This window comes from Bos grunniens, chromosome 3, assembly GCF_055505025.1.
Source record: "Bos grunniens cultivar Pamir isolate PY7600 chromosome 3, Bosgru_T2T1.0, whole genome shotgun sequence".
NCBI lineage: Eukaryota > Metazoa > Chordata > Mammalia > Artiodactyla > Bovidae > Bos > Bos grunniens.
In genome coordinates, this window is record NC_141167.1 from 15,177,724 (window position 1) to 15,204,872 (window position 27,149).

The window sequence follows — 27,149 nt, forward strand, 5'->3', positions numbered from 1 at the left end:
TTCTCTAAGTAGGAACTTGGGTATTTATATGTTTTTGCTGTTAAGAGCAATAATGTTGTTAAAATGAGATCTATCACTTATCTCCTGGTATACTTGTGGCAAGGTTTCTTTAGGATAGAAACCTAGGAACTGAAATAGTTGAAATACACCCTTACCAATGGCTAGTGGCTAGCGTAAGTCACTCGGTCACGTCCGACTCTTTGTGACCCATGTACTATGGCCCTCCAGGTTCCTCTCTTCATGGAATTCTCTAGGCAAGAGTACTGAAGTGGGTTGCCATTTCCTTCTCCAGGGGATCTTCCCAACCCAGGGATCGATCCTGGGTCTCCTGCATTGCAAGTAGATTCTTTACTGTCTGAGCCACCAGGGAAGCTAGTATTCTTACCAATAAATTCTTGTATTGGTAATACAAGAATATATCCAAATCTAGCTATTTTCCTTAAAAAAAAAAAAAAAAAAAGACTATTATGGGCATAGATGGTAGTGACAGCTGCTCAATGTGAATATACTTAAGACCACTGAACTGTACACTTATAAATGATAAATTTTATGTACATTTTAACACAATAAAAAAGAAAAAAATGAATTAAAAAAATTTTTAAAAAAGACTGTATCTACAAAGTCCTTCCCTACTCTAATCTCACATAACTACTCAATTGCATGTTATTTCATTTGTTTTAAAGTTTCATTAGGAAAAAAAAAAGACATTTATTTAACTCTGAAATCCATCTGGAACTTATATCACATATAATAAGGACCTGATTTCACTTAAAAAAAACATTAACTGCCCCAGGAAAAATTAATAACTACTGCATTATTTCTTCATTGTTTTGAAACACCACCTTGATCATAAAATACATACATATATACATACATACATACAACTTCAAGTTGTATCTGGCTTTTCTTATCTGTGCTATAAATTTGTCTAGTATTATATAATTTTCATGCTATAACAATTATTATGACTTTTCAATATGTTTTAATGTATAGCAGTCCATATAGTAAAGGCAGTTTGGACATTAAAATATAAGGGCAGCCCTCCATGTTGTTCTTTTTTCCAAAATTTCTTTGGTGTTACCCAGAATTATTTTTTCCTACTATAATCCCATTATATTTCTAAATTAATTTCTTGTCCCCATTTAAAGGATGGGAAACAAGCTCAGTGGGTAAATACTTTACCCAATGAAATGACATTTATATGGTCAAAAGAGGTAGTTCTAAAACTAGGACACAGATTTTCTGGTTCCTAAGTCAGTGTTCTCTCCACTAAAACAGTACTTTCCAAATTTTAATACGCCTATGAATCACTTGGGACTCTAGTTAAATGCAGACTCTGATTCAGTAGGTCTAGAATGAGGCCCAAATCCAGCACTTCTGTAAGCTCCTAAGTGATGCTGACCCTGCAGTCTGAGGGCAAGATTCAGCAGCAAGGACACTGTATCTTTCAATCCAAAGAGTTCTAATGGGGATGCTGCTGTTGTCTTGGGTATCTCTGCTCAGGAGAAACTGTCAGTACAAAGAAAAGTTCTTTCTTGGCTTGGACTGCCATGCAGCCACCAAGCCTAGCTGCTGTCTCCCTGAAGGATATCAGAGCAGTTGCTTTGTTCCTGAAGTCCACCACTGTGTAATTCGTCACAAGAGGATCCACAAAGCTGATCATGTGGTGCTGGCACAGCCTCTGCTCTTGGGCAGAAACTTTATTGGTGATGATGTCGAGACCTTCATAAACCTAGGGGAAAGAAAATTAGCGTGAAAGTCATGTATTCCATAAGATGCACACCTTATGGGCAGAAATGATTGATGATCTATTGCTCGCTGCAGCCAAACACTTGACTGACCCAATCACCAGAGGAAATGTCTTCTAACCAGAGCACAGCCAGATGCACATAATCCAAAACAAAAGATGCAGAAGAAATCAGAACACTTTTTTTTTAACCAAATAGTGGTTACTAACTTAAACTTAAAGATAAAAAGTATATGTAAATCGGTGCCCAAATAAGAACTAACTCTGTAAGATTAACTGGAGGTTCTTCGGCCTGAACTCCGAGCCTTTACAAGTGGGCAGGTTGCTTTATTTACTCTACTTATCACAAGTCTCCAGAAAGGTAACATGCTGTGTTGCACATAGTTCTACTTCAAATGCTTAGATATGTTTTGGATTTAAACGGCTCTGAAAGATTTTCAGAGTTTGTGTGAGACTGGCTCCATTTGTGGAGAAGTGGTCTATCTACAAAGATAGATATAAAACGCGCATATACACACTTTGAAGTCAAACCCCTAATACTGCTGAACTCTTAGCAGAAACACTGTGCCAAATTACTGCTTCAGGGGGTCAGCAAATACAATCTAAATACTCAGAGGCAATATCCTGTCTGTAAGCTCTTGATCTGCCAATTCAACTAAAAAGTTCAAGTGTACTTTTTCTAAATGCAAGGTCTCAGATGGAGAACAGATCTGAAAATACTAGTTTGAATATAGGGATGAATGCTTTAGATTAAATGTTCTCTCTGTAATCACTGATTCTACAGGGAGCACTGAATGAACAAATAATAAGTTCCATAGAGCCCACAAAGATGTTAAGAACGTTTTTTATCTCACATTTCCCTTTACTTAAATGGGTATCAAGTAAGTACAACAATAAAGTATAATGGTTAAGGAGGAAGGACCCTGGCGCCAGGCTGCCTCAGATCAATTCCTAACTCTGCCACTTACTAGTTATTTGTACTTGGAGTAGTCAGTTTACAAATCTCTGTGTGCCTTAATGCTTCAGCAGTAAAATGAGGATAATAATATCTATCTTACACGGTTGTTGTGTAAATTAAATGAGTTAATACTTACTTAGTTTTTGCCTGTGTTTAGTTGCTCAGTCGTGTCTGACCCTTTGTAACCCTGTGGACTGTAGCCCGCCAGGCTCCTCTGTCCATGGGGATTCTTGAGGCAAAAATACTGGAGTGGGTTGCCATGCCCTTCTCCAGGGGATCATCCCAACCCAGGGATCAAACCCAAGTCTCCCGCATTGCGGGTGGATTCTTTACCATCTGAGCCACCAGGGAAGCCCAAGAATCCTGGAATGGGTAACCTATCCCTTCTCCAAGGGAACTTCCCGAACCAGGAATCAAATCGGGGTCTCCTGCATTGCAGGTGGATTCTTTACCAGCTGAAAATTCCATATAAAGGTCATTATATTACTACCATCTATATACTACTACAACAACAGGAGAATGGACAGTAACTTCAGTGTCACTATCACTCTGAAGCCTCTGTGCTCTTAGCTACTGAGGTTACATAACGAACAAGGATATAAACTATCTTCAAACAAAAAGAAAATGGTTAATCAGTAAAACAGCACAAGAAAACATATAAACAGAGCCATAGAGAAAGAACTAGCTCTGCCTTTCACCCGTTTATCTGTGCCTGACAACAGAATGACGTTCTTACACCTGAGCACTGACGGAATCTTAAATTGTAGGGAGCTCTTTTCTTTGTATCTTGAACAAGACTTCCTGCAAAAGTTATAAAGTGCAGTAGCATATACTGGGATCTGCTGTGCAAGATAAGAAAACTATAGGAGGGAAAAAGAATGAATAATTTTTTGTTCCTCTCCTTTTCCCACAGCCTTTAATTGGCTCTGCTGTAGTTTAGATTTCAAACGACCCAATGTTAAAAGAATTTACACAACTTGATTTTGCCAGTAGAGGACTTCTGACTATAAGTAGATTCCCATTTTTAACACTGAGATTAACATTAAGGAAATGCACAGCTGCAAATGTATAATTACCAGCCCTTACCTCCAAAAAGGCCAAAATGTAAACACAGTCTCTACCAGCACATTCTATCAGATATGTAGATAAATTTGTAGATACATTTTCATCCTATATTCTGCTTTTAGGTATATTTTCTGGAGCCCCTTAAAACAGCCAATTTTAACAAACACACATATATAAATCAATCCCAGAATTAACTCACCTTATTTGCTGAAGGCAGTGGCTACCTATTGTACTATTTATGGTATATACACAAAAGCCAACAAATATCAGGAAGAATAGTTTTAAATAACCAGAGTTCTTGCTCACAGAGTTAACAAACTAAAAACTGTAACAGAATCTTAGTTACCAATGTAAATTGTTATCTTTGAGCAACTTGTTAGTAATCCTTTGTCTCCTGTACCAGCAGATTAAAAGAAACTGAGCATAAAGATATGGGTGATACAAACAAGGTATCTGAAAAAAGAATTACTGTTAACATTTAGGTATAATATGCTTTTATAGTATAAAAATATAGAATTTTTATTATATTTTTTACTGAATAATAATTGCCAACATCCGCTGGATCGTGGAAAAAGCAAGAGAGTTCCAGAAAAACATCTATTTCTGCTTTATTGACTATGCCAAAGCTTTTGACTGTGTGGATCACAATAAACTGTGGAAAATTCTGAAAGAGATGGGAATACCAGACCACCTGACCTGCCTCTTGAGAAATCTGTATGCAGGTCAGGAAGCAACAGTTAGAACTGGACATGGAACCACAGACTGGTTCCAAATAGAAAAAGGAGTACATCAAGGCTGTATATTGTCACCCTGCTTATTTAACTTATATGCAGAGTACATCATGAGAAACGCTGGACTGGAAGAAGCACAAGCTGGAATCAAGATTGCCGGGAGAAATATCAATAACCTCACATATGCAGGTGACACCACCCTTATGGAAGAAAGTGAAGAGGAACTAAAAAGCCTCTTGATGAAAGTGAAAGAGGAGAGTGAAGAAGTTGGCTTAAAGCTCAACATTCAGAAAATGAAGATCATGGCATCTGGTCCCACCACTTCATGGGAAATAGATGGGGAAACAGTGGAAACAGTGTCAGACTTTATTTTTTTGGGCTCAAAAATTACTGCAGATGGTGAATGCAGCCATGAAATTAAAAGAAGCTTACTCCTTGGAAGGAAAGTTATGACCAACCTAGATGGCATATTCAAAAGCAGAGACATTACTTTGCCAACAAAGGTCCGTCTAGTCAAGGCTATGGTTTTTCCTGTAGTCATGTATGGATGTGAGAGTTGGACTGTGAAGAAGGCTGAGCACCGAAGAATTGATGCTTTTGAACTGTGGTGTTGGAGAAGACTCTTGAGAATCCCTTGGACTGCAAGGAGATCCAACCAGTCCATTCTGAAGGGGATCAGCCGTGGGATTTCTTGGGAAGGAATGATGCTAAAGCTGAAACTCCAATACTTTGGCCATCTCATGCAAAGAGCTGACTCATTGGAAAAGACTGATGCTGGGAGGGATTGGGGGCAGGAGGAAAAGGGGACGACAGAGGATGAGATGGCTGGATGGCATCACTGACTCGATGGACGTGAGTCTGAGTGAACTCCGGGAGTTGGTGATGGACAGGGAGGCCTGGTGTGCTGCGATTCATGGGGTCGAAAAGAGTCGGACACAACTGAGCGACTGAACTGAACTGAACGGTGTTTCTACATAGCAGTATGTAACATACTGAGGTATACAGTATATTAAAGTACTGCAAATGAAAGCATACATCTTTAAAAAAAAGAGAAATTGAAGCTGCGTAGATAAAGGATTAGTGGTTGCCAGAGGCAGGGGTATGGGGTGGGCAAAGTGGGTGAAGATAGTCAAAACATACAAACTTCCAGTTATAAAATAAGTAAGTCATGAGGATGTAATGTACAGCATAGTTAATAATAACTACTACTGCATATTAACAACTTGCTAAGAGTAAATTTTGGCGTCCCTGGTGGCTCAGATGGTAAAGAATCTGCCTGCTAATGCAGGAGACCCAGGCTAGATCCCTGGGTCAGAAAGATCCTCTGAAGAAGGAAATGGAAACCCACTCCAATATTCTTGCCTGGAGAATTCCATAGACAGAGGAGCCTGGAGGCTACAGTCCATGGAGTCACAAAGAGTTGGACATGACTGAGTGACTTACACACACACACACAAAACAGTAAATTTTAAAGGTTCATCCCAAGAAAAATAATCTAACTATGAATGGTGACAGATGTTAACTACATTTGTCATGGTGATCATTTCACAATATACACAAACATCAAATCATTACATTGTTTAACTGGAACTAATATATATGTTGTATGAGAATATATTAGTTCAGTCGCTCAGTTGTGTCCGACTCTGCAACCCCATGAACTGCAGCACGCTAGGCCTCCCTGTCCATCACCAACTCCTGGAATTTACTCAAACTCATGTCCATTGAGTTGGTGATGCCATCCAACCATCTCATCCTCTGTTGTCCCCTTCTCCTCCTGCCTTCAATCTTTCCCAGCGTCAAGGTCTTTTCAAATGAGTCAGTTCTTCGCATCAGGTAGACAAAATATTGGAGTTTCAGCTTCAACATCAGTCCTTCCAATGAATATTCAGGACTGACTTCCTTTAGGATGGACTGGTTGAATCTCCTTGCATAAGAATATATATACCTCAATAAAAGAATTTTAGAAGTGATTCAAGGTAATGTTTAGGGCTTCCCTGGTGGCTCAGCAGTAAAGAATTTGCCTGCAATACAGGGGATGTGGGTTTGATCTCTGAGTTGGGAAGATCCTCTGAAGAAAGAAATGGCAACCCATTACAGTATTCCTGCCTGGGAAATCCCATGGACAGAGGAGCGTGGCAGGTTACAGTCCATGGGTTGCAAAAGAGTCAGACACAACTCAGCACTAAACAACAGCAAAGTTATGTATATAATGATGTTGCTTCACTCTTTTCCACTCTAATATGACTTTTGGCAGTTATTGATATGCTGTTAAAATTGTGTTTACAAATGACTATGCAGCTTGTGATCATAATAACTGTGTATTGCAAAATTTTACTCATGAATAAAATTGTTAACAAGCAAGAAGGCAAGGGTAGATGAAAAGCATAGGTAAAATATATCTATATTTGCACTGTACAAGAGCAAGAATGATGCTGAGAACATATTTGTTAATAAGACACAAGAGATATGAATCACGGAATCAAATACATGGCTATGACTCAAGTAAAATTCACAAACATTATTTATAGTAATAATATTGTTTTATGCTTTGTCTTTCACAGAGAAAAAGAAAGTTTATATATTATAAATCAACTATACTACTTCGATTTTTAAATTAATTAATTAAAGTTTATGATGACTGGTGTCTGAGTTCCAATAATGGGGGAGAAAGAGATTCTCACTGGAACAAGACTAGCCAAGCTTTCATAATTATTGAGCACAGGTGACAGATACATGGGAGTTCAACTACTACTTGCTCTACTTTTTTATATCAGGAAATTTCTATAACAAAAAGACTCTTTCAAAAAACCTGGATGCACTTTATTAGGATGGTTATTATTTAAAAAAAAAAAAGTTGGTGAAGATGTAAAGAAATTAGAATCCCTGTACAATGCTGGTGGGACTATAAAATGATGCAGCTATGGAAAACAGTACGGCAGTTCCTCAAAAAGTGAAAAGTGGAAATATCATAAAAAAGTGAAAGTGACAGTCGCTTAGTCGTGTCCTACTCTTTGCAACCCCGGGTGGCAGCCCACCAGGCTCTTCTTCCAGGAATTCTCCAGGCAAGAATACTGGAGTAGGTAGCCATTCCCTTCTCCAGGGGATCTTCCCCACCTGGATTGAACCTGGGTCTCCTGCACTGCAAGTAGATTCTTTAGTGTCTGAGCCACCAGGGAAATACCTGATTCAGCAATTTCACCTTTAGGTATGTACTCAACAGAATTGAACGCAGGGAGTTGAACAGATACACACACACACACCCACACACACACCCATGTTTACAGCAGCATTTTTCACAACAGCCAAAAGGTGAAAGCAACCCAAGTGTCCATCACAGATAAATGGATAAACAAGATGTGTCCTATATTTATTTACAAGGGAAGATTATTCAGCCTTAAAAAGAAAGGAAACTCTGACACTTGCTATAACATGTGTGTGAAGTCACTTCAGTCATATCCAACTCTTCATAACCTTATAAACTGTAGCCGGCCAGGCTCCTCTGTCCATGGGATTCTCCAGGCAAGAATACTAAAGTGGGTTGCCACGCCCTCCTCCAGGAGATCTTCCCGACCCAGAGACCAAACTTGCATCTCTTACGTCTCCTGGTTTGGCAAGCAGGTTTTTTACCACTAGCACCAACATGGGTGAACCCCAAAGACATTATGTCAAGTGAAATAAGCCAGAACAAAAGGACAAATACTATATGATTCCATTTATTATATGACATATATCATATTACTAGATGATATATCGTCAAATTCTGAGACAAAGTAGAATGCTGGTTGCCAGAACTGTCCCTGTCATTCTGCCAGGGGCTTGGGGCAGAGAGGAATGGGAAGTCAATGTATAATGGGTACAAAATTTTAATCTGGGAAGAGGAAAAAAGTCCTGGAGATGGTGAATGATGATGGCTGCAGACCAATCTGAATGTGCTTAGGGCCACTGAAATGGTAAAATGGTAACTTCTTTGTTGCGTATATTTTCCCAATAACTTTAAAAAGGCTTGACAGAATTCAGACACAATGAGAAGCTAATGAATATTAGCAATAAGATAAAATTTTCAAAGATTTGTTGAATTTTTCAATTCTTTTGAATATATAACCCAGAAGTAGAATGGCTGAATCATACAGCATTTTTCAAAATTATTGAGAGGGCTGGTAATGTTCTATTTCTTGAACTGAGTTGTGGTTACACAGGTATTTTTACTTGTTGATAACTTATTGAACTATGCAGTTATGAATTATGTGTTTTATGGTGTACATTATTTATCCATTAAAACCATACTGCTAGGCCAAAAAGTAAAACAGAGCAACATTTTATATATTTGCATTAAGGACAAACATGTAAACAAACCTGGAAACCAATCAGTTTTATAAATGTCACATTTGGTTCATATTACTGTAAATGTCACAACTGGGCTTATAATTTTATTACCTGCCTGGAAAGCATCATTCCACCAGAATAGGTCAGGTATGCAGCTGATTGCCTGACATTCTGCCTATTTCCCAGCTTTACCTATAGTTTCAGTGAAACTCTGAAACTACCTACAGCACAGTCAGCTCCAGGTGCTAGAAGAGCTAAAGGGATCTGTGTTATCTTTTAAAGCCAGCACATCACTCTGCTCCATTTCCCATTCTCCCATTGGACACCTGTGATCTGTCCTCACAGAAATGACTGGATATAATTTTTTTTTAATTTTTAAATAAAAATAAATAAAAGAAATGATGGGATAAAACGCTTCTCCACACAAATCAGATTTTGACAATACTAAGAGAACTTTGGCCTCTTTTTGAGGCCTGATAAATGAAATACTCTAAGAAACTGCAGGTTTAACCTACTTATCCAATTATCAACAAAACTGGCTTATCTCAGTAGACATTTACTGAGAGTGCACTATGAGCAAGATAATTTGCAAGATGTTAGGTGTGCAAAGACTTAGAAAAGGCCCTTGTCCTCAATCTCTCCTTGCTATTCTTTGGAATTCTACATTCAAATGGGTATAACTTTCCTTTTCTCCTTTGCTTTTCACTTCTCTTTTCACAGCTATTTGTAGGGCCTCCTCAGACAGCCATTTTACTTTTCTGCATTTCTTTTTCTTGGGGATGGTCTTGATCCCTGTCTCTAGTACAATGTCTCGAACCTCCAACCACAGTTCATCAGGCACTCTGTCTATCAGATCTAGTCCCTTAAATCTATTTCTCACTTCCACTGTATAATTGTAAGGGGTTTGATTTAGGTCATACCTGAATGGTCTAGTGGTTTTCCCTACTTTCTTCAATTTAAGTCTGAATTTGGCAATAAGGAGTTCATGATCTGAGCCACAGTCAGCTCCTGGTCTTGTTTTTGCTGACTGTGTAGAGCTTGTCCATCTTTGGCTGCAAAGAATATAATCAATCTGACTTTGGTGTTGGCCATCTAGTGATGTCCATGTGTAGAGTCTTCTCTTGTGTTGTTGGAAGAAGGTGTTTGCTATGACCAGTGCGTTCTCTTGGCAAAACTCTACTAGCCTTTGCTCTGCTTCATTCTGTACTCCAAGGCCAAATGTGCTTGTTACTCCAGGTGTTTCTTGACTTCCTATTTGTGCATTTCAGTCCCCTATGATGAAAAGGACATCTTTTTTGGGTGTTAGTTCTAGAAGGTCTTGTAGTCTTCATAGAACTGTTCAACTGGGGATGTCTGGCATCGTCTAAAAACATTTTTAGTTGTCACAAATTGGTGGTGGGGGTGCCATCTAGTGGGTAGAGGCCAGGGATACTGCCAAACACCCTTCGATACACAAGACAGCCCCTGCCTCCACAACAAAGAACCACCAAGCCCCCAGAGTGTCAAGAGTCTCAACGTTGAGAAACCAGATTCAGAGAAATTTCACCTTGGAGATACTCCTCCCCAGATCTGTACAGCCTAAGGTCCCCCTCCTTTAAGCTCCAATCTTTGGGGGCTGTCATGCTGTGGGGTGGCTCCAAGGAGTGTGCTAATCAGAAGAGGCACTGGGCAGATCCTGGAGCTCTGTCTGAGGGCCGGTTGGCTATGAGGCACCAACACAGTTGTCTACAAGCAAAGGGAAACACTGCCCCCAACCAGTTTGGTTCCATCCTCCAAGTTATCTTCCCCCTTTTGACTTCATTTACTTCCTAATCCAAATTATATGCTGAAATCCTTTCCTCACTTTCTCTGAAGGCATTTTCTTGCCTCTAGGGATTACACCTACCTTGAAAACCACAATCTTGGATTATGCATTAATCTATAATAACTATCTATCCATCTTCTCTGCTGGCTGATCCCCAACTGCTCTGTGGATATCTCACTCACTCAGATCACTAGGAAACCCTGACTGCCAAATATAACATTTTTCTACTAAGCTCTCGAAACACATAATGGAAAATACAAAAATCTGATACACCCAAACTCTCCTTCATAAATCACCTCCTTTGGGACTTCAAATGGCACTGTCTCTTCCAGGTTTTCTTCCTATTCACAAGACCTTCCACTGATCTATTAGCAATGTCTGTCATGGGAAAAGGGGGCTCCCTCAGTGGCTCAACGGTAAAGAATCCATCTGCAATACAGGAAATGCAGGTGACTCGGGTTCGATCCCTGGGTTGAGAAAATCCCCTGGAGGAGGAAATGGCAACTCAGCAGTATTCTTGCCAGGAAAATGCCATAGAGGAGCCTGGCAGGCTATAGTCCACAGGGTCACAGAGAGTCAGACACAACTGAGCTACTAAGCTTGTCATGGGAACAATACTGAGAAATGGCAGTCTTTACAGCATCTATCTGCCATTTCTATACTATAAACTTTCTCTGGGAGACCCCCAAGGCCTCTATAACCATTTTTTGCGTGTGTTTTTAACTCCCAAAATCCTATCTACAATCTAGTTCTCTCTCATGATGTACATTTAACTCCCTCGCAGACATTTCCATCATCAGTGAGAGCTATAAAATACAGTATTGACGTGGTTAACAGTAAGGACTCTAGATCTGATTGCCAGGATTTAAATCGTGGCTTCACAACTTACTAGCTATGTAACCTTGGCCAAGGTATATAACCTCTCTGTGCCTCACATTCCTTATTTATAAAGTAAGTGAAAGTCACTCAATCATGTCCAACTCTTTGCAACCCCATGGGCTATACAATCCATGGAATTCTCCAGGTCAGAATACTGGAGTGGGTAGTCGTTCCCTTCTCCAGGGAATCTCCCCAACCCTGGGATTGAACCGGGGCCTCTTGCATTGCAGGAGGATTCTTTACCATCTGAGCCAACAGAGTAGCCCAAGAATACTGGAGTGGGTAGCCTATCCCTTTTCCAGCAGATCTTCCCAACCCTGGGATTGAACCGGGGTCTCCTGCATTGCAGGCTGATTCTATACTAGCTGAGCTATCAGGGAAGCCCCATTTATAAAGGAATTGCTACTGCTAAGTCACTTCAGTCGTGTCCGACTCTGTGCAACCCCATAGACGGCAGCCCACCAGGCTCCCCCGTCCCTGGGATTCTCCAGGCAAGAACACTGGAGTGGGCTGCCATTTCCTTCTCCAATGCATGAAAGTGAAAAGTGAAAGTGAAGTCGCTCAGTCGTGTCCGACTCTTAGCGACCCCATGGACTGCAGCCTACCAGGCTCCTCCGCCCATGGGATTTTCCAGGCAGGAGTACTGGAGTGGGGTGCCAGATAACCTTAAATCTAACCTCAAAGGATTATTGTAAAAATTAAATAAATGATACAGTAAAGCACATGGAATAGGCCACCCTATAGGAAGCAGCAATACAAAGTTATCATCATCTTTATCACCACCCCAAGCAGGCGCTGAAACCTGCTATTTCCAAAACTGACCTCCTTACCTTTCTACCCATACCTGAGTGAACCACCCAATCACAGTAAAAACTAAATGATCCTAGTATCTCTCTCTCTCATTTCTAATCTCCCTCAAGTTCTATCCATATGAGTTCCTAAAATTATCTCAAAGCTTACCACTATCACATTGCCCACTGCCATTATCAACTGAAGGCTTTATGATTTCTCAACTGAACTGTTCCATCAGCTTCCTCATTGATCTTCCTTCCTTTAGGGTATAACCCCTCCAATTTAGTACACACCGTAGCCAGTGATTTTTCTAAAATGAAAATCTGGTCTCATGAGCCCCCAAACTCTTTAGCATCACCTCTGATGAAAGCCTACTTTGAGATCTCTCCCCAGTTCTCCCCAGTCTGTGCCTGTCCTCCATGCTCCCACATTTACCTCTATCACAGAACTTCTTGTACATGAGAAATGCATCGATCTCCTCCACTAAACTACAAGTTCTGAGGGAAGACTGTATTTTATCTCTAGTTCCAACATGTAGCACAGTGTCTAATACGTGGCATATATTCAATGGATACTCCGGGCTGGAGGTATAGAGTGCTAGATTTTATGCTAAAGTTATGCTGCCTCATTTCACCAGTGAGGAAACAGAAATGTAGACACATTAGGCAATCTGCCCAAAGTCACCCAGCTATTTAGTGGCAGAGACAAACTGTGAATCCATGTCTTCTTACTTCACAGTCAGTGTTCTTTTCCTGCTGCTGCTGCTGCTAAGTCGCTTCAGCCGCGTCCGACTCCTAGCGACCCCATGGACTGCAGCCCACCAGGCCCCTCCGTCCATGGGATTTTCCAGGCAAGAGTACTGGAGTGGGTTGCCATTGCCTTCTCTATGTTGCTAATCTCTGCTCCACACAAACCAGCTTTGTGAATTTGGAAAGTCAGTTTTTATTCCTGGAACCTCAAGTTCCTCACATCTAGCAACGCTTCTAGTTCTAATAGCCCAAGTTTCAAGAAAAGTTTTGGCACAGAGGGTGAAAGGAAAACAAAAGTTTTTTAAGATGTTGACACTCAATAGAAAGGGGATTTTCTTTTTTAATTAAAGTAATTTGAATTTGGTTATTCAGCTGAAGAGATGTTGAAGAGTAGACAAAAGGTCAGTCTCTTGGCTAACTTTTCTTTCTTAATAAAATGATAACTTTTAAAATAACTTACACTTTACTAGATTAGAAACAATGAATTAGCTGCAGAACATCACGGCAGGCAACTACTTCTTTTAGCTTTGTTTAGCAGAGATCCAACTGCAGACATGCTGAATAAATCAGACAGATTAAGATGCCTCGAAAGTAGGAGAACCAGTACCTTGACATGTTTAGTCAGTCTGGTAATAGAAGTGGTTTGAAATTTATAGTGCCACGGATGGCTTTTACTTTCCTATAGAGATCTCTCTTCAAAGAAAAAGGGACTAGAATCACTATGATTATCAAATTAAAAGTGCACACATAATATGTATGTGATGTGTTCTTTCAGCAAATCTATCTTTGTTGTTGTTGTTGTTGTTGTTATTCAGTCACTAAGTCGTGTCTGAATCTTTGAGACCCCATGAACTGCAACACGCCAGGCTTCCCTGTCCTTCACTATCTCCCAGAGCTTGCTCAAACTCATGTCCATTGAATCAGTGATGCCATCCAATCATCTCATCCTCTGCTGCCCCCTTTCTCCTTTTGCCCTCAATCTTTCCCAGCATAAGGTTCTTTTCCAATGAGTCGGCTCTTTGCATCACATGGCCGAAGTATTGAAGCTTCAGCTTCAGCATCAGTCCTTCCAATGAATATTCAGGCCTGATTTCTTTCAGGATTGACTGGTTTGATCTCCTTGCAGTCCAAGGGCCTCTCAAGAGTCTTTTCCAACACCACAGTTCAAAAGGACCAATTCTTTGGTGCTCAGCCTTCTTTATGGTCTAATTCTCACATCCATACATGACTACTAGAAAAACCATAGCTCTGACTATATAGACCTTTGTCGGCAAAGTGCTATCTCTGCTTTTTAATACAATGTCTAATCAATCTTACTTGGTGGCAACAAGCATCTGAAACATTTTGACATCTCATAAGTACAGAGAGATCAGAACAGAGAATGCAAAATTAGCACATACTTTAAGTGAAAATATGAGAAATTTTGCAATGCAGAGCCTTTGCAGTGAGTGCTTAGAAGTCCACCTGCAAACACTGATGAAGCATGGATATAAGGAAATTCAGACATAACATAACCAGTCTAATCACCTGAACTTTTATACTGAGAATACGAGGCTCAGAGAGCAACCCTGGCCACATAACTGACAGCAGGGGAGGTAGGACTAAAGCAGGGTGCTTTGCCTATAACCCAAGCAGTTTCTGCTGCCTTTTGCGGGGGGGGGACCATGACACATGGCATGCACGATCTTAGTTCCTCAACCAGAGATCAAACTGCAGCGGAAGCACAGTCTTAAGCACCAGACTGCCAGGGAAGTCCCCTCTGCTGCCTCTTATCAGTAGAATTTTTATCCTCATTTGACCCTAGTCTGTTTGCTTGCCTGAAGTAATGAATTTCTACTGAGGTGAAATTAAATTTGAGAAGCTGAGGAGAAAACAGTTACCATACACTGAACCCCTTCAAAGTTTTCAAGAGGAAACATGATAGGGCCTCCCTGGGAGTCCAGCGGTTGGAATCCACCTAGCAATGCAGGGAACACCTGTTTGATCCCTGATCCGGGAAGATGAGCCACACGCTGTGGAGCAGCTAAGCCCGTGCACCAAAACCACCGAGCCCGAGTTCTAGAGCCTGCGTGCCGCAACCACTGAAGACCACACACCTCAAGCCCGTGCTCCGCAACAAGAGAAGCCGCTCCAAAGAGAAGCCTGTGCACCGCAACCAGAGAGAGCAGCGCCACTCACCGCAACTGGAGGAGGCAACAAAGACCCAGCACAGCCCAAAGTAAAGAAAGAAAGAGTAAGTGTGACAGAAAGCTAGAAATAGACACACAGACAATGCCATATGAATATAGTGCTAAGACAGAAACAAAAGGGCTGGTTTAAGAGAAGAAAACAGAGTTAATGATAAAGCTTCTATTCTGTGGTCATCTTTACAGCCTCAAGATTGGCCCACTCTTGATGGCTTCACTGATACTTCTTCTAAGGATGGAGAATAATAGCTGAGGTGCTCCATTATTTGGAGGTGTATGTCTAAGGCAGGGAGAGGAGCGTAGCACACTGGATCCAGAAAATCCAGGTTCAAATCTGGCTCTACCACCCAGTGGTAGCCTTCATGTGGCAGGTTTAGTCTCTAATTTCTCTTTGCCTCAAGTTTGCCTCTGTAAAATGGGGATAAAAACAGCACCTACACTCCTTGCTGGGTTATTCTGAGGAATACAGTTAATACATGCAAAGTGTTTAGAACTGTGCCAGACAGATGGTAAGCAGCACACACAATACTCGGTATCTATATTTTCCTTGGCTTTTTGTGGTGAGATCCCTGACTAGGGTTTGAAAGAACAGAACTGCAGAGCACCAGAGCTGAAAGGGGTTTCAGACACTGTGACAAATAGATGCTGTATGGCCCACAAAGCGTAAAATATTTACTATCTGGACTTAAACAGTTTGCCGATTCCTGATCTGATCCGATCAGTTTCCCCTCCCTAACACAGCCAAGAGGAAATTAAAGCCTAGAGAGCAGTAGGAACTTTCCAAGGTTATATATACAGTGGTTAGTGACAAAGCTGGGACTAAAACCCAGTTTTCCCAGTAAATAAAACTGCCTACCAGGCTAAATGGGCTTCCCTGATGACTCAGTGGTAAAGAATCTGCCTGCCAACAATGCAGGAGACTGGGGTTCAATCTCTGGTCTGGGAGGATCCCCTGGAGAAGGAAATGGCAACCCACTTCAGTATTCTTGCCTGGGAAATCCCAAGGAAAGAGGAATCTGGCAGGCTACATTCCATGGGGTCACAAAGAGTCACACACGACTTAGCAACTGAACAACAACAACCAGGGTAAAATAAATGAGCCAATGAAGACCTTAGAGTAAAAACCAGGACTGTAAGTCAGGAGAGAATACTGGCTCCTGAAAAGTTAGGCAATCACGTAATCTGAATCAACAGTATTTACTGACTACCATAAGCCCATGCATCAGCATTTTTTTAATGCTCTCTGGGTGATTTCAAAGAAAGCTGAAGGTGACAACCACTGTTCCAAGTATTGTGCTAGGCAGCAAGATGTGGAAAAAAGAGAGAGAGAAAGGAAAGTAGCTAACCAAAGGTATGCAGACCTAAGTAAGCCTGGACAATGCAGGATCACCTACATGAGACTCCAAGACGAGAGTAACAGGCAGAGTGAAGGCAAGGAGGCCCTGGATGTATTTTCATTTACACTAGAGAATCAACATCTTTTATTTACATCTGTAAATTCCAACAGCTCAATGGATTATCAACTTCAGTCATGAACTCTTTCTAAAAGAATGTTAAAGCTCACTTGTACTCCTAAAAAGTGTACAAGAATATACAAATTAAAAGCCTTCATATACAAAAAAAATCATAAAAGTCAAAAGACAAATGACCAACTGAAAAAATATTTTCAATTCATGAGACTGAACAAATCAATAAACACAAAAATGAAAACCGCTATATAGAAGTAAGCACAAGAGATATTGAACAGGAAATTCAAAAAAGAAACAGACAAATGGGCAAGGCACCCTTGAAAAGACAATTTATCTCAAAATGAAATTTAAATAAAATCTATTTGTTGTCCACCAGACTGACAACCATGAAAAAGGTGGATAACACACAGAATTGCAAGGGTAAGGGGAAATAGACATACCACAGGTAAACTTTATTGAAAGCAGTCTGGCAATGTGTGTATACTCACAGCTGATTTACATTGTGTGTGGCAAAAATGGCAAAAGCCAACACAATACTGTAAAGCAATTATGCTCCAATTAAAAATTTTTAAAAACTGATAACAAGAGAAAAAAATGTAATGTGTGCAACTCAAACAAAAAACAACAGACCCAATTTAAAAATGAGCCAAGGACCTGAACAGACATTTCTCCAAAGATGATACATGAATAGCCTACGAACACACGAAAAGATGTCCAACAGTCACTAGGGAAGTGGAAACCCAAACCACAGTGAGATACTACTTTTAGATCCACTAGGGTGGCCACCATCTTTTTTAAGGTCAGTGTTGGAGAAGACGTGGAGAAACTGAGGCCTTCATACATTGATAGTGGGAATGCAAAATGATATAGCCACTGTGTAAAACAGTTTGGCAATTCCTCAAAAAGCTACAGAATTACCACATAACCCAGCAATTGTACTCCAATCCTAGGTATATTCCCAAATAATTTAAAACAGATACTCAAATAACATGTAAACCTATGTTCACAGCAGCAGTATTCACAAGAGCTTAAAGGTGCTAACGTCCATCAGTAGATGGATAAACTGTGATCTATCCATACACTGGGATATCTATTCAACCATAAAAAGAAATGAAGCACCAACACATGCTACAATCAGTGTAAGTGAAAGCAGTCAGACAGAAGGTCATGTGTTATATATCCCATTTATACAAAATATCCAAAACAGATAAAATCTATCTGCTCCTAGATAAAATCCATCTGTTCCTAGATACAATCTATCTGGGATTTAAAAGCAGACTGGTGGCTCCCCGGTGCTGGGGGAAAGGGAAACTCAAAAGTAATGGCTTAATGGTTATGGGGTTTTCTTTCAGGGTGATGGAAATGTTTCAGAACTAGATAGAGGTACACTGTGAATGTATTAAGTGCCAATAAATTATTATTTTTTTTTTTTGGCTGCACCTCAAGGCATGCAGGACCTTAGTTCCCCAACGTGGGATCAAACCAGTGTCCTCTGCAGTGGAAGTGTGGTGTCTTAACCACTGGACCACCAGGAAAAGTCCCTGAATTTTTCATTTTAAAATAGTTAATATTACATTAATTTAACTGCAATAAGAAAAATTTAAGTACCTCCTCTAATAAAGCTCTTAGAAAACTGGAAGAAAGTAACATGTGCACCCACCCTCCCATCTGGCAATCCCGTTCCAGAAATTTACCCTGAGAGAGAATTACACAAATAGGAAGAGATGTGTGTGCAAAGATGTTCGTCTCAGCATCATTTATTAAGCAAAAAACACAAACAAACCCAAAATTAAACTTATTAAATGTCCTTCAGAAGAAACATGGTTAAGTAAATTATGATATACCTATGAAATGGAATACTACACACAGATCAAAAACAATAATGTAGAAAGTTGTACAGCTTACATTATCTAATCTCACGACCTATTATAAAGGTACAGTAACTAAAGACAAAGTGATACTGGCAAAAGAATAGACAAACAGATCAATGGAACAGAATAGAGGCCCCAGAAGTAGACTCACAAAAACAGTCAACTGGTCTTTGACAAAGGTGCAAAGGCAATTCAACGGAGAAAGAACTGTCTTTCAATATCAGATCTGGTTCAACTGGACACCCATACATATCTCAGAACCCTATATAAAATTCAAAGTAAATCACAGGTCTAAATGTAAAATGAAAAGCTGTAAAACTCACGTGTGTTTGTGTGTGTATATATATATGTGTGTGTGTGTGTGTTGTATATATAAACTTCTTTTTTAAAGAACAGGAGAAAAATTAGCATGTCTATGAGTTGGCAATGCGTTACTGTTTTGTTTTTTTGTCTTGCTTTTTTTTCTTTTTGGTCGGGTCCCCTGCTTATGTGATCTCAGTTCACAGACCAGGGACTGAACCTGGAGCCATGGCAGTGAAAGCACCAAGTCCTAACCACTGGATTGCCAAGAACTCCCTGCAGTGAGTTTTTAATATATGACACCAAAGACACAATCCACAGAAGAAAAAATAGAGGCACTGGACTTAATGAAGATGTAAAACTGTTTTGTGAAAGACACTGAAAAGAATGAAAAAATAAGATACAGACTAGAAGAAAATATTTGCAAATAACATTCTATATAAAGGATTTGTACTCAAAATACATTTTTTAAAAACCTCCTAAAATTCAACAATAAGACAGCCCCTCCCAAAAAGAGATCAGACAGATATTTCACCAAAGATATACGGAGAGAGCAAATAAACATATGAAAAGATGTTCAACATCATTAACCTTTAGGGGAATTTGAATTAACCACAATGAGATTCCAGTACACGCCTCTTGGAACTGTTAAAATTAAAAGCGACAACAACAATACCAAATGCCGAAAGAATGCAAAGAAACAAAAATTTTCATTCACTGCTGGTAGAAATACAAAATGGTAGAGTCATTTTGAAAAACAGTTAGTAGTTTCCTAAACTATTTTAGAAACTATTTTCTTAGTTAACCAGTCCTGTAAAGTTAAATCATTACCTATGTTTATAATAGCTTTCTCTAAACTGGAAATTCAGATGGCGTTTCATAGATGAAAGGACACATAATGTACAATGGAATAATACTGAACAATAAAGAGAAACAGACTCATGTAACTACACGGAAGAATTTTAAACGTATTTTGCTAAGTGAAAAAAGTCAGACCATGGACTTCCCTGGTGAGCCAGTGGTTAAGACTCTACACTTCCACTGCAGAGGGCCTGGGTTTGACCCCTGTTTGGGAAACTGAGATCCCACATGCTACCACATGGCCAAAAAAAAAAAAAAAAGGTCAGACCCCAAAGGTTGAGTACTGTATGACTCCACATATATGACCTTCTAGAAAGGCAAAACACAGGTGGAAAACAGATCAGTGGCTGCCAAAAATCGGTGTAGGTAGAGGAGGTGACCACAAAGAGGACACACAGGCCATTTTTAGTGAACAAAGCGGCTCAGCACATCTGATGGCAGACACCCGACTCTCTCCATTTGCAAAACCCAAAGAACTGCACACAAAAATGAATGTACTCTACCATATGCAAACTTAAAAATAATACTAACCAGAATGACTGAGGAACCAGGACAGAGTGCAGTCTGCAATAAATGAATCTAATTATATTACAGATGTATCACATTATCTCACTGAAGGGGGAGGAGGGGAGTTGACCTAAATAACTTTGAAAAACAATGTTATGGCTAGATACTATATGGCTAAAACGGCAAAATGAACTATACACACACATTATACTCTAGTTGGTAAATTTGTTTCTCACAGGATTAACTAGTTAAACTATTTTACAGGTTGTACAAAAAAATAAAATATTTGTAAACAAGGAGAGCCAGGTTTATTACTCTGAGGAAGAAGTCACAAATAACAAGAAGGAAAGATCAGAATAAAACCTGTGGTGGAAAAGAGTCAGAGATATCAGTATAAACTCAAGTTTATTTTAACATCTACATAGATAGATACAGAAATAAACATAGATATTTGGGTATGCATGAATTAGTGTATGTACGTATGTTGCCTAGCTTTTCCCACTGAAGGGACTAGAAGCAATGATATCCTAGTAGCAACAAGCACAATTAGCACCCAGTACTTTGTATCTGAATACCACTCACCAGTAAAAGGAACCAAGGCTCCTCGGAAAAATGGCTGATTCTAGAACTGAAACAGGACAAACGTAAGATGAAAGCATCTTGCAGTGCCAGAAAGTAAGAAAGTGCTAAACAAACAAATACAGGCCATGCCAAAGGATGCTAGCATCAACATGAAAGAGCACCCAATAATCAAAGCTGAAACAGTCTGAACAGTAAAATAAATAACTAAGTACAGGATTATGGCAGAAAGCAAAGAGGAACTAAAGAACCTGTTGACGAAGGTGAAAGAAGAGAGTGAAAAAGCTGGCTTAAAACCCAACATTCAAAAAACAAAGATCATGGCATCCAGTCCCATCACTTCATGGCAAATAAATGTGAAAACAACGGAAAGTGACAAACTTTATTTTAAGGGGCTCCAAAATCACTGCAGATGGTGACTGCAGCCATGAGATTAAAAGATGCTTGCTCCTTGGCAGAAAAGCTATGACCAACCTAGACAGCATATTAAAAAGCAGAGACATTACTTACCAACAAAGGTCCATATAGTCAAAGCTATGGTTTTTACAATAGTCATGTATGGATGTGAGAGTTGGACCATAAAGAAGGCTGAGCACTGAAGAATTGATGCTTTTGAACTGTGGTGTTGAAGAAGACTCTTAGGAGTCCTTTGGACTGCAAGGAGATCCAACCAGTCCATCCTGAAGGAAATCAAGCCTGAACATTCACTGGAAGGACTAATGCTGAACCTGAAGCCCCAGTACTTTGGCCATGTGATGCGAAGAGCCGACTCATTAGAAAAGACCCTGATGCTGGGAAAGACTGAAGGCAGGAGGAGAAGGGGATTATAGAGGAGAAGGTTGGATGGCATCACTGACTCAATGGACATGAGTTTGAGCAAGCTCCGGAAGATGGTGATGGACAGGGAAGCTTGGTGTGCTCCAGTCCATGGGATCGCAAAGAGTTGGACATGGGCTATCTTTGACATCCCTGTGTAAATCTATAGTTACTTCAAAATTTAAAAGCTAACAATAATGTAGAACAGGATTTCTCAACCTCAGTACACTATATTGACATTTGGGGCCAGGTAAACCCTTTTTGGGAGGAGCTGTTTTAAGTATGGTAGGATGTTCTACAGCATTCCTGGCTTCTGCCCACTAGATGCCAGGAACCCACCTTTTCATTTGTTATAACCGAAAATGTCTCCAGAGATTGTCAAGTGTCCCCTGGGGTGGGGGTGGGAGGGTAAATTTCCCCAGATTGAGATCACTGATACAAAGTTATATACATTAACACATAAAGAAAACTGTAACACATTGTTAAGGGTGGGGGGGGTGGGCAAAATACAGAGCAGCATGAAATGTATGAGTCAACTTATATTAAAAAGAATCACATGAATGAACCTGAGGTTAGGCTAAGTGAAATAAGCAAGTCACAAAAAAGACAAATATCATATGATTCCGCTTATATAAGTTATGTAACAGTAGTCATCAATAACCTCAGATATGCAGATGACACCACCCTTATGGCAGAAAGTGAAGAGGAACTCAAAAGCCTCTTGATGAAAGTGAAAGTGGAGAGTGAAAAAGTTGGCTTAAAGCTCAACATTCAGAAAACAAAGATCATGGCACCTGGTCCAGTCACTTCACGGGAAATAGATGGGGAAACAGTGGAAACAGTGTCAGACTTCATTTTTCTGGGCTCCAAAATCACTGCAGATGGTGACTGCAGCCATGAAACTAAAAGATGCTTACTCCTTGGAAGAAAAGTTATGACCAACCTAGATAGCATATTCAAAAGCAGAGACGTTACTTTGCCAACAAAGGTCCGTCTAGTCAAGGCTATGGTTTTTCCAGTGGTCATGTATGGATGTGAGAGTTGGACTGTGAAGAAAGCTGAGCGCCAAAGAATTGATGCTTTTGAACTGTGGTGTTGGAGAAGACTCTTGAGAGTCCCTTGGACTGCAAGGAGATCCAACCAGACCATCCCAAAGGAGATCAGTCCTGGTTGTTCACTGGAGGAATGATGCTGAAGCTGAAACTCCAATACTTTGGCCACCTCATACGAAGGGTTGACTCACTGGAAAAGACTCTGATGCTGGGAGGGATTGGGGGCAGGAGGAGAAGGGGAGGATAGAGGATGAGATGGCTGGATGGCATCACCAACTCAATGGACGTGAGTTTGAGTGAACTCCAGGAGATGGTGATGGACAGGGAGGCCTTGGCGTGCTGCGGTTCATGGGGTCGCAAAGAGTCGGACACGACTGAGCGACTGAACTGAACTGAACTGAACAGTAGTTCAGGATGGTGGTTGCCAAGGCTGGGAGGATTTACTTAATGAGTACAGAGTTTTAGATTTTTTTTAATTTGAAATATCTAATTTTCTTTATTTTTTAATCATTGTTTTTTATTGAAGTATAGTTGATTTACAATGTTGCGTTTATTTATGATGTATAGCAAAGGGTTTCAGTTATATATATACACACATTCTTTTTTTATATTCTTTTCCATTATGGTTTATAATCAGATATTGAATATAGTTCTCTGTGCTATACAGCAGGGCCTTGTTTATAGTTTCAGTTTTGCAAGATGAAAAGAGTTATGGAAATGGAGAGTGGGTATACAACACCATGAATGCATTTAACACCACAGAATTGTATAGTTAAAAATGGTTAAGATGATAAATTTTGTTACATGTATTTTATAATTTTTGTAAATTGGAAAAAACACATACACATACGTGTATGAATACACAAACAAAAGGTCTAGAAGGATGTGCACCAAAATGTCGAAATGGTTTATCTTTGGACACTAAGATTATGGTGATATTTCCTTGGAACTTTTGTATATTATTTGGATTTTTTTAAACAAGCATGTTTTGTTTTTTCCAAACACAAAAAGGCTTTGTTCTCCATCTTTTTTCCTTACAATGCTTCCAGTTCAGTAACCAAAACCCTATTGGTTCTGTCTCCAAAACATCAAAATGATTAACCCTTTTCCCAGCCACAAGTCAACTCCAGCCCCTCTCACCCAGGCTAATGTAACAGAATCCTAAACTGTTTATCCCTCTCTAACCCATTCTCCACCCAGCCTCAGAGTTACCTTCTGAAATATTTCCTATCATTCCCACGTTTAAAACCCCAAACCCCATGGCATGCCTCTCAAGGGCCTCAGGGTCTGTATTTTTAGTTTCACCTCTGACTACTATCCTTCCAGTGTCTATGCCAATGACAGTTGCTGGCCATGCCTTGGAAACATACCAGGCATTTTCACCCTTCCTTTACTTTGCTCATGCTGTTCTTTCATCAGGAATATTCTTTTTCCTTCTCTGCCTGCTAAAATGTATACAGTGGTATATGGGAAAAGAATGGGATGAAGATGAATGGATAAACAAATAGGAAGAGATGGAGAAAAAAGCACAGAATAGCACCGACGTGAGGGTTCAAGAAGTAATTTTTAGGGGTGAGATAACAATAGTGTCTACCACCTAAGGCTGCGGTGAGCATATTAAATGAGATAATACAAGACAAACTTTTAAAACACTGCATGACATATATTTTTTTATTGTTATCATTTTCGGTATAATTATTATTCACAGCACAGTGGTAAGAGCTTGAACTCTGGCTGCTATGAGGAAGGAGCAGTGGCGAAGTTCCAGCTCAGAAGCTCTGGGTAAACTGAAAAAGGGAACCTGGTCTGATTCAAATTCTCTAAAGAACCCAACAAACTACATAAGAAACCACAACCAATTCGGTTAAGCCGTACTAGAGCACATACAGAGCGCACAGGTGAGTTCTTGTGTACCCCAAATAACTGACACCCCCATATAAATACTCCTTCGTGAAGTAAGGTGTTTCAGCACCCAGCCCCCAGCACTGAAACATCAGAGCAGCACCTCATCCTCACAAATCTGAAACTGCAACCCACATGTGCTGTCTTATGTCTTCCCATTTAGCCGGTAGCCACTTCTCTTTCCTTATATAACACGGCAGATTTAACTCTAAAGTTCTTCCCACAGCTGCAAAAAAAACTAAATATATGTGTACAACCCACCCATGCTTAATAAGGTAGCCAAAGGAAAACCAAATTCATTCACAATGGAGGTGAACCCAGGGACCTAGAAATGAATATATATATATATACATACATATACATACACACACATTTTTTTAGATGATATATTTTTTAAATACCCAAAATTTTGGGTATTTCCTCTGGTCCACTCTCATGCTTAGTCCTTTAAAAGACTGCCTCTGTCAGTTGTGGCAAGGGGACTCTGGACAGCCCTCATTCCTCTCGGTTAACAGGTTTTTGTAGCTTTCATTTTCATGTCCTAGTAAGCCACTGTAACCCACTATCCCATCTCTTCTTTCATATCCCTCCCCCATGAAAGCCAGATCTCCCTTGAGCACTATCAGACAAGCAGTCCTTTGGTTTAAAAAAAAAACAAAAAAAAAAACACTGCTCCTAAATTATGTCCCAAAGCAGACAAAGAACGCAGAAGTCCACATTTATTAGATGACACATAGCCTGCTTACTAGTCAGACTGCCAAAAATAACTGCTTCTCCTCTTGGAGGTTTAGGCAAACACAAGGGAACTGTGCTCCTATGTACGACTACTGCTTCTCCACAGAACTTGAAGAACTAATAAGGCATTAGAGATACTTCCTCTCTATAAACCCAAATAGAACACTTTGTTTATTTTCTCTTGGCATATAGTTGGCAGTCTGTATTTCCAGGCAGCCACTGTACATCTTTTGGCAAGTGCCTTCAAATTTCTCAGTACAATGTTTCATCCAGTCACTAAAGGCGAAGCATTGTACCTTAAATTTACATGCCAAGAAAAAGACTGAAAAAAAGACCTTCAGTATCATCTTCCTGCAATATATCAGACACTACACGAGTTAGAAGATCCAGATCCAATTCCCAGGTGTGCAAGTGTCTTGTAGTGTGATCTCTAGTCTGCTCTTTAATCTTTCCGCAACTCAGTGTTTCCATCCTGGAAAACAGAGATTGTATTACCTGTCCTTTGAATTCAGACTTTTACTGCTAGCTGAGAATATGTATGCTTCTACAATTTGTGAAACTGGAGTTCGGAAAACTCAGAAAATTAAGCACAAAGGTTGTTTTTCACTTTTGTCAGACCTACCATGAAAAGTCCACAGTTGAGCCCAGAAGTCCCTAAGCAAGTGATTCCTCCGAGGGTTAGTTCTGACTTCCTACTCAACAAACCACTGACGCAAGAATGAGAGGCGAGAGGCAAGGCAGGGCCTCAGGTGTTATCTGGCTATAAAAGCAAGTCATTATCTACCACATTCTGTAACAATATTATCACCCTAGACACAGGACCCTTAACACCCCGTGGTTTTATCTCAAAGAAGCTACCTCAATACTTAACGCACTTACTTCTTCAATGTTTACAAAAACAAGTACTTTCCTTGGATGAAAACTGCCCTGCTGGGATTGCCTTGGGGATGACCCAACAATTAAGGTAGGACAAAACGATGATACAAGAAGTATGAGGCGCAAGACAATTTAAGATTTAAGACAGTGTTTTACAATCCTTTCTGAGTTACTGGTATACTTCTGAGATTATTAAAATTCAAATGCTGGTTTAAAAAGGTCAATCTGGAAACTTGCAAAAACTTTCTAATTGTCGCACTTTCCACTTGGTCACCCTTCAGTCTCTGTGGCTCTTGTAACAAGTAAGTTTACTGCTCGTTCTAGGCTCTCTACAAGCCCTTCGTTTCTCCTCTGTTCCAGTAAACATTCTCTGCCTTTGGTATCATCAAATTATTCACATTAAATTATGTCTCAGCTGCAGTAAGTTTTAGCCCCCTGAGCAATGCATCACGTGGCCACCACTTAGTTCAACACTCAACTTGAGGTATCATGATGAATTCACACTACAATTCACAATATGAATCCTAAAATACATTTTGTATCTTGACCAAAATGTAACATATTCCTGTGAAGGATGCTGCTGCTGCTGCCAAGTCACTTCAGTCGTGTCTGACTCTGCGACCCCATGGACTGCAGCCCACCAGGCTCCCCCATCCATGGGATTTTCCACGAAGGAGTACTGGAGTGGGGTGCCATCGCCTTCTCCGTGTGAAGGATGAGTGTCATACAAGTTAAGAAGTACTCTCTAATGACTGACTCCCACAGCTCCTGCCTCATCCAAAAGGGAAGACAGTTTTGCATATAGATAAGGAACTGAGCGTGTTAAGTAGAGACCTATGTCCAACTCTGGGTCTGCTACGCACTGTAAGACCTGTGAAAAGATAATTGTATCTACCTTACAAGGTTACTGTGAGGACAAAAAAGCATATATAGAAGCATTTTAT

At 40.1% G+C, this 27,149-nt stretch overlaps 1 protein-coding gene across 3 annotated transcripts in view; it reads right to left on the minus strand.

Annotated features, from left to right (window-relative positions):
• TRIT1 (tRNA isopentenyltransferase 1) overlaps positions 1 to 27,149 on the minus strand; it is a 57,726-nt gene that overhangs the window by 14,163 nt on the left and 16,414 nt on the right. For all 3 annotated transcript variants that reach the window (XR_015156393.1, XM_086380840.1, XM_086380829.1), the window contains one exon: positions 1,590 to 1,732. Coding sequence is in view for 2 of the 3 variants with exons in the window: in XM_086380829.1 (XP_086236955.1) it covers positions 1,590 to 1,732 (143 nt within the window). In the remaining variant the exon portion in view is untranslated. The remainder of the gene's footprint in view (positions 1 to 1,589; positions 1,733 to 27,149) is intronic.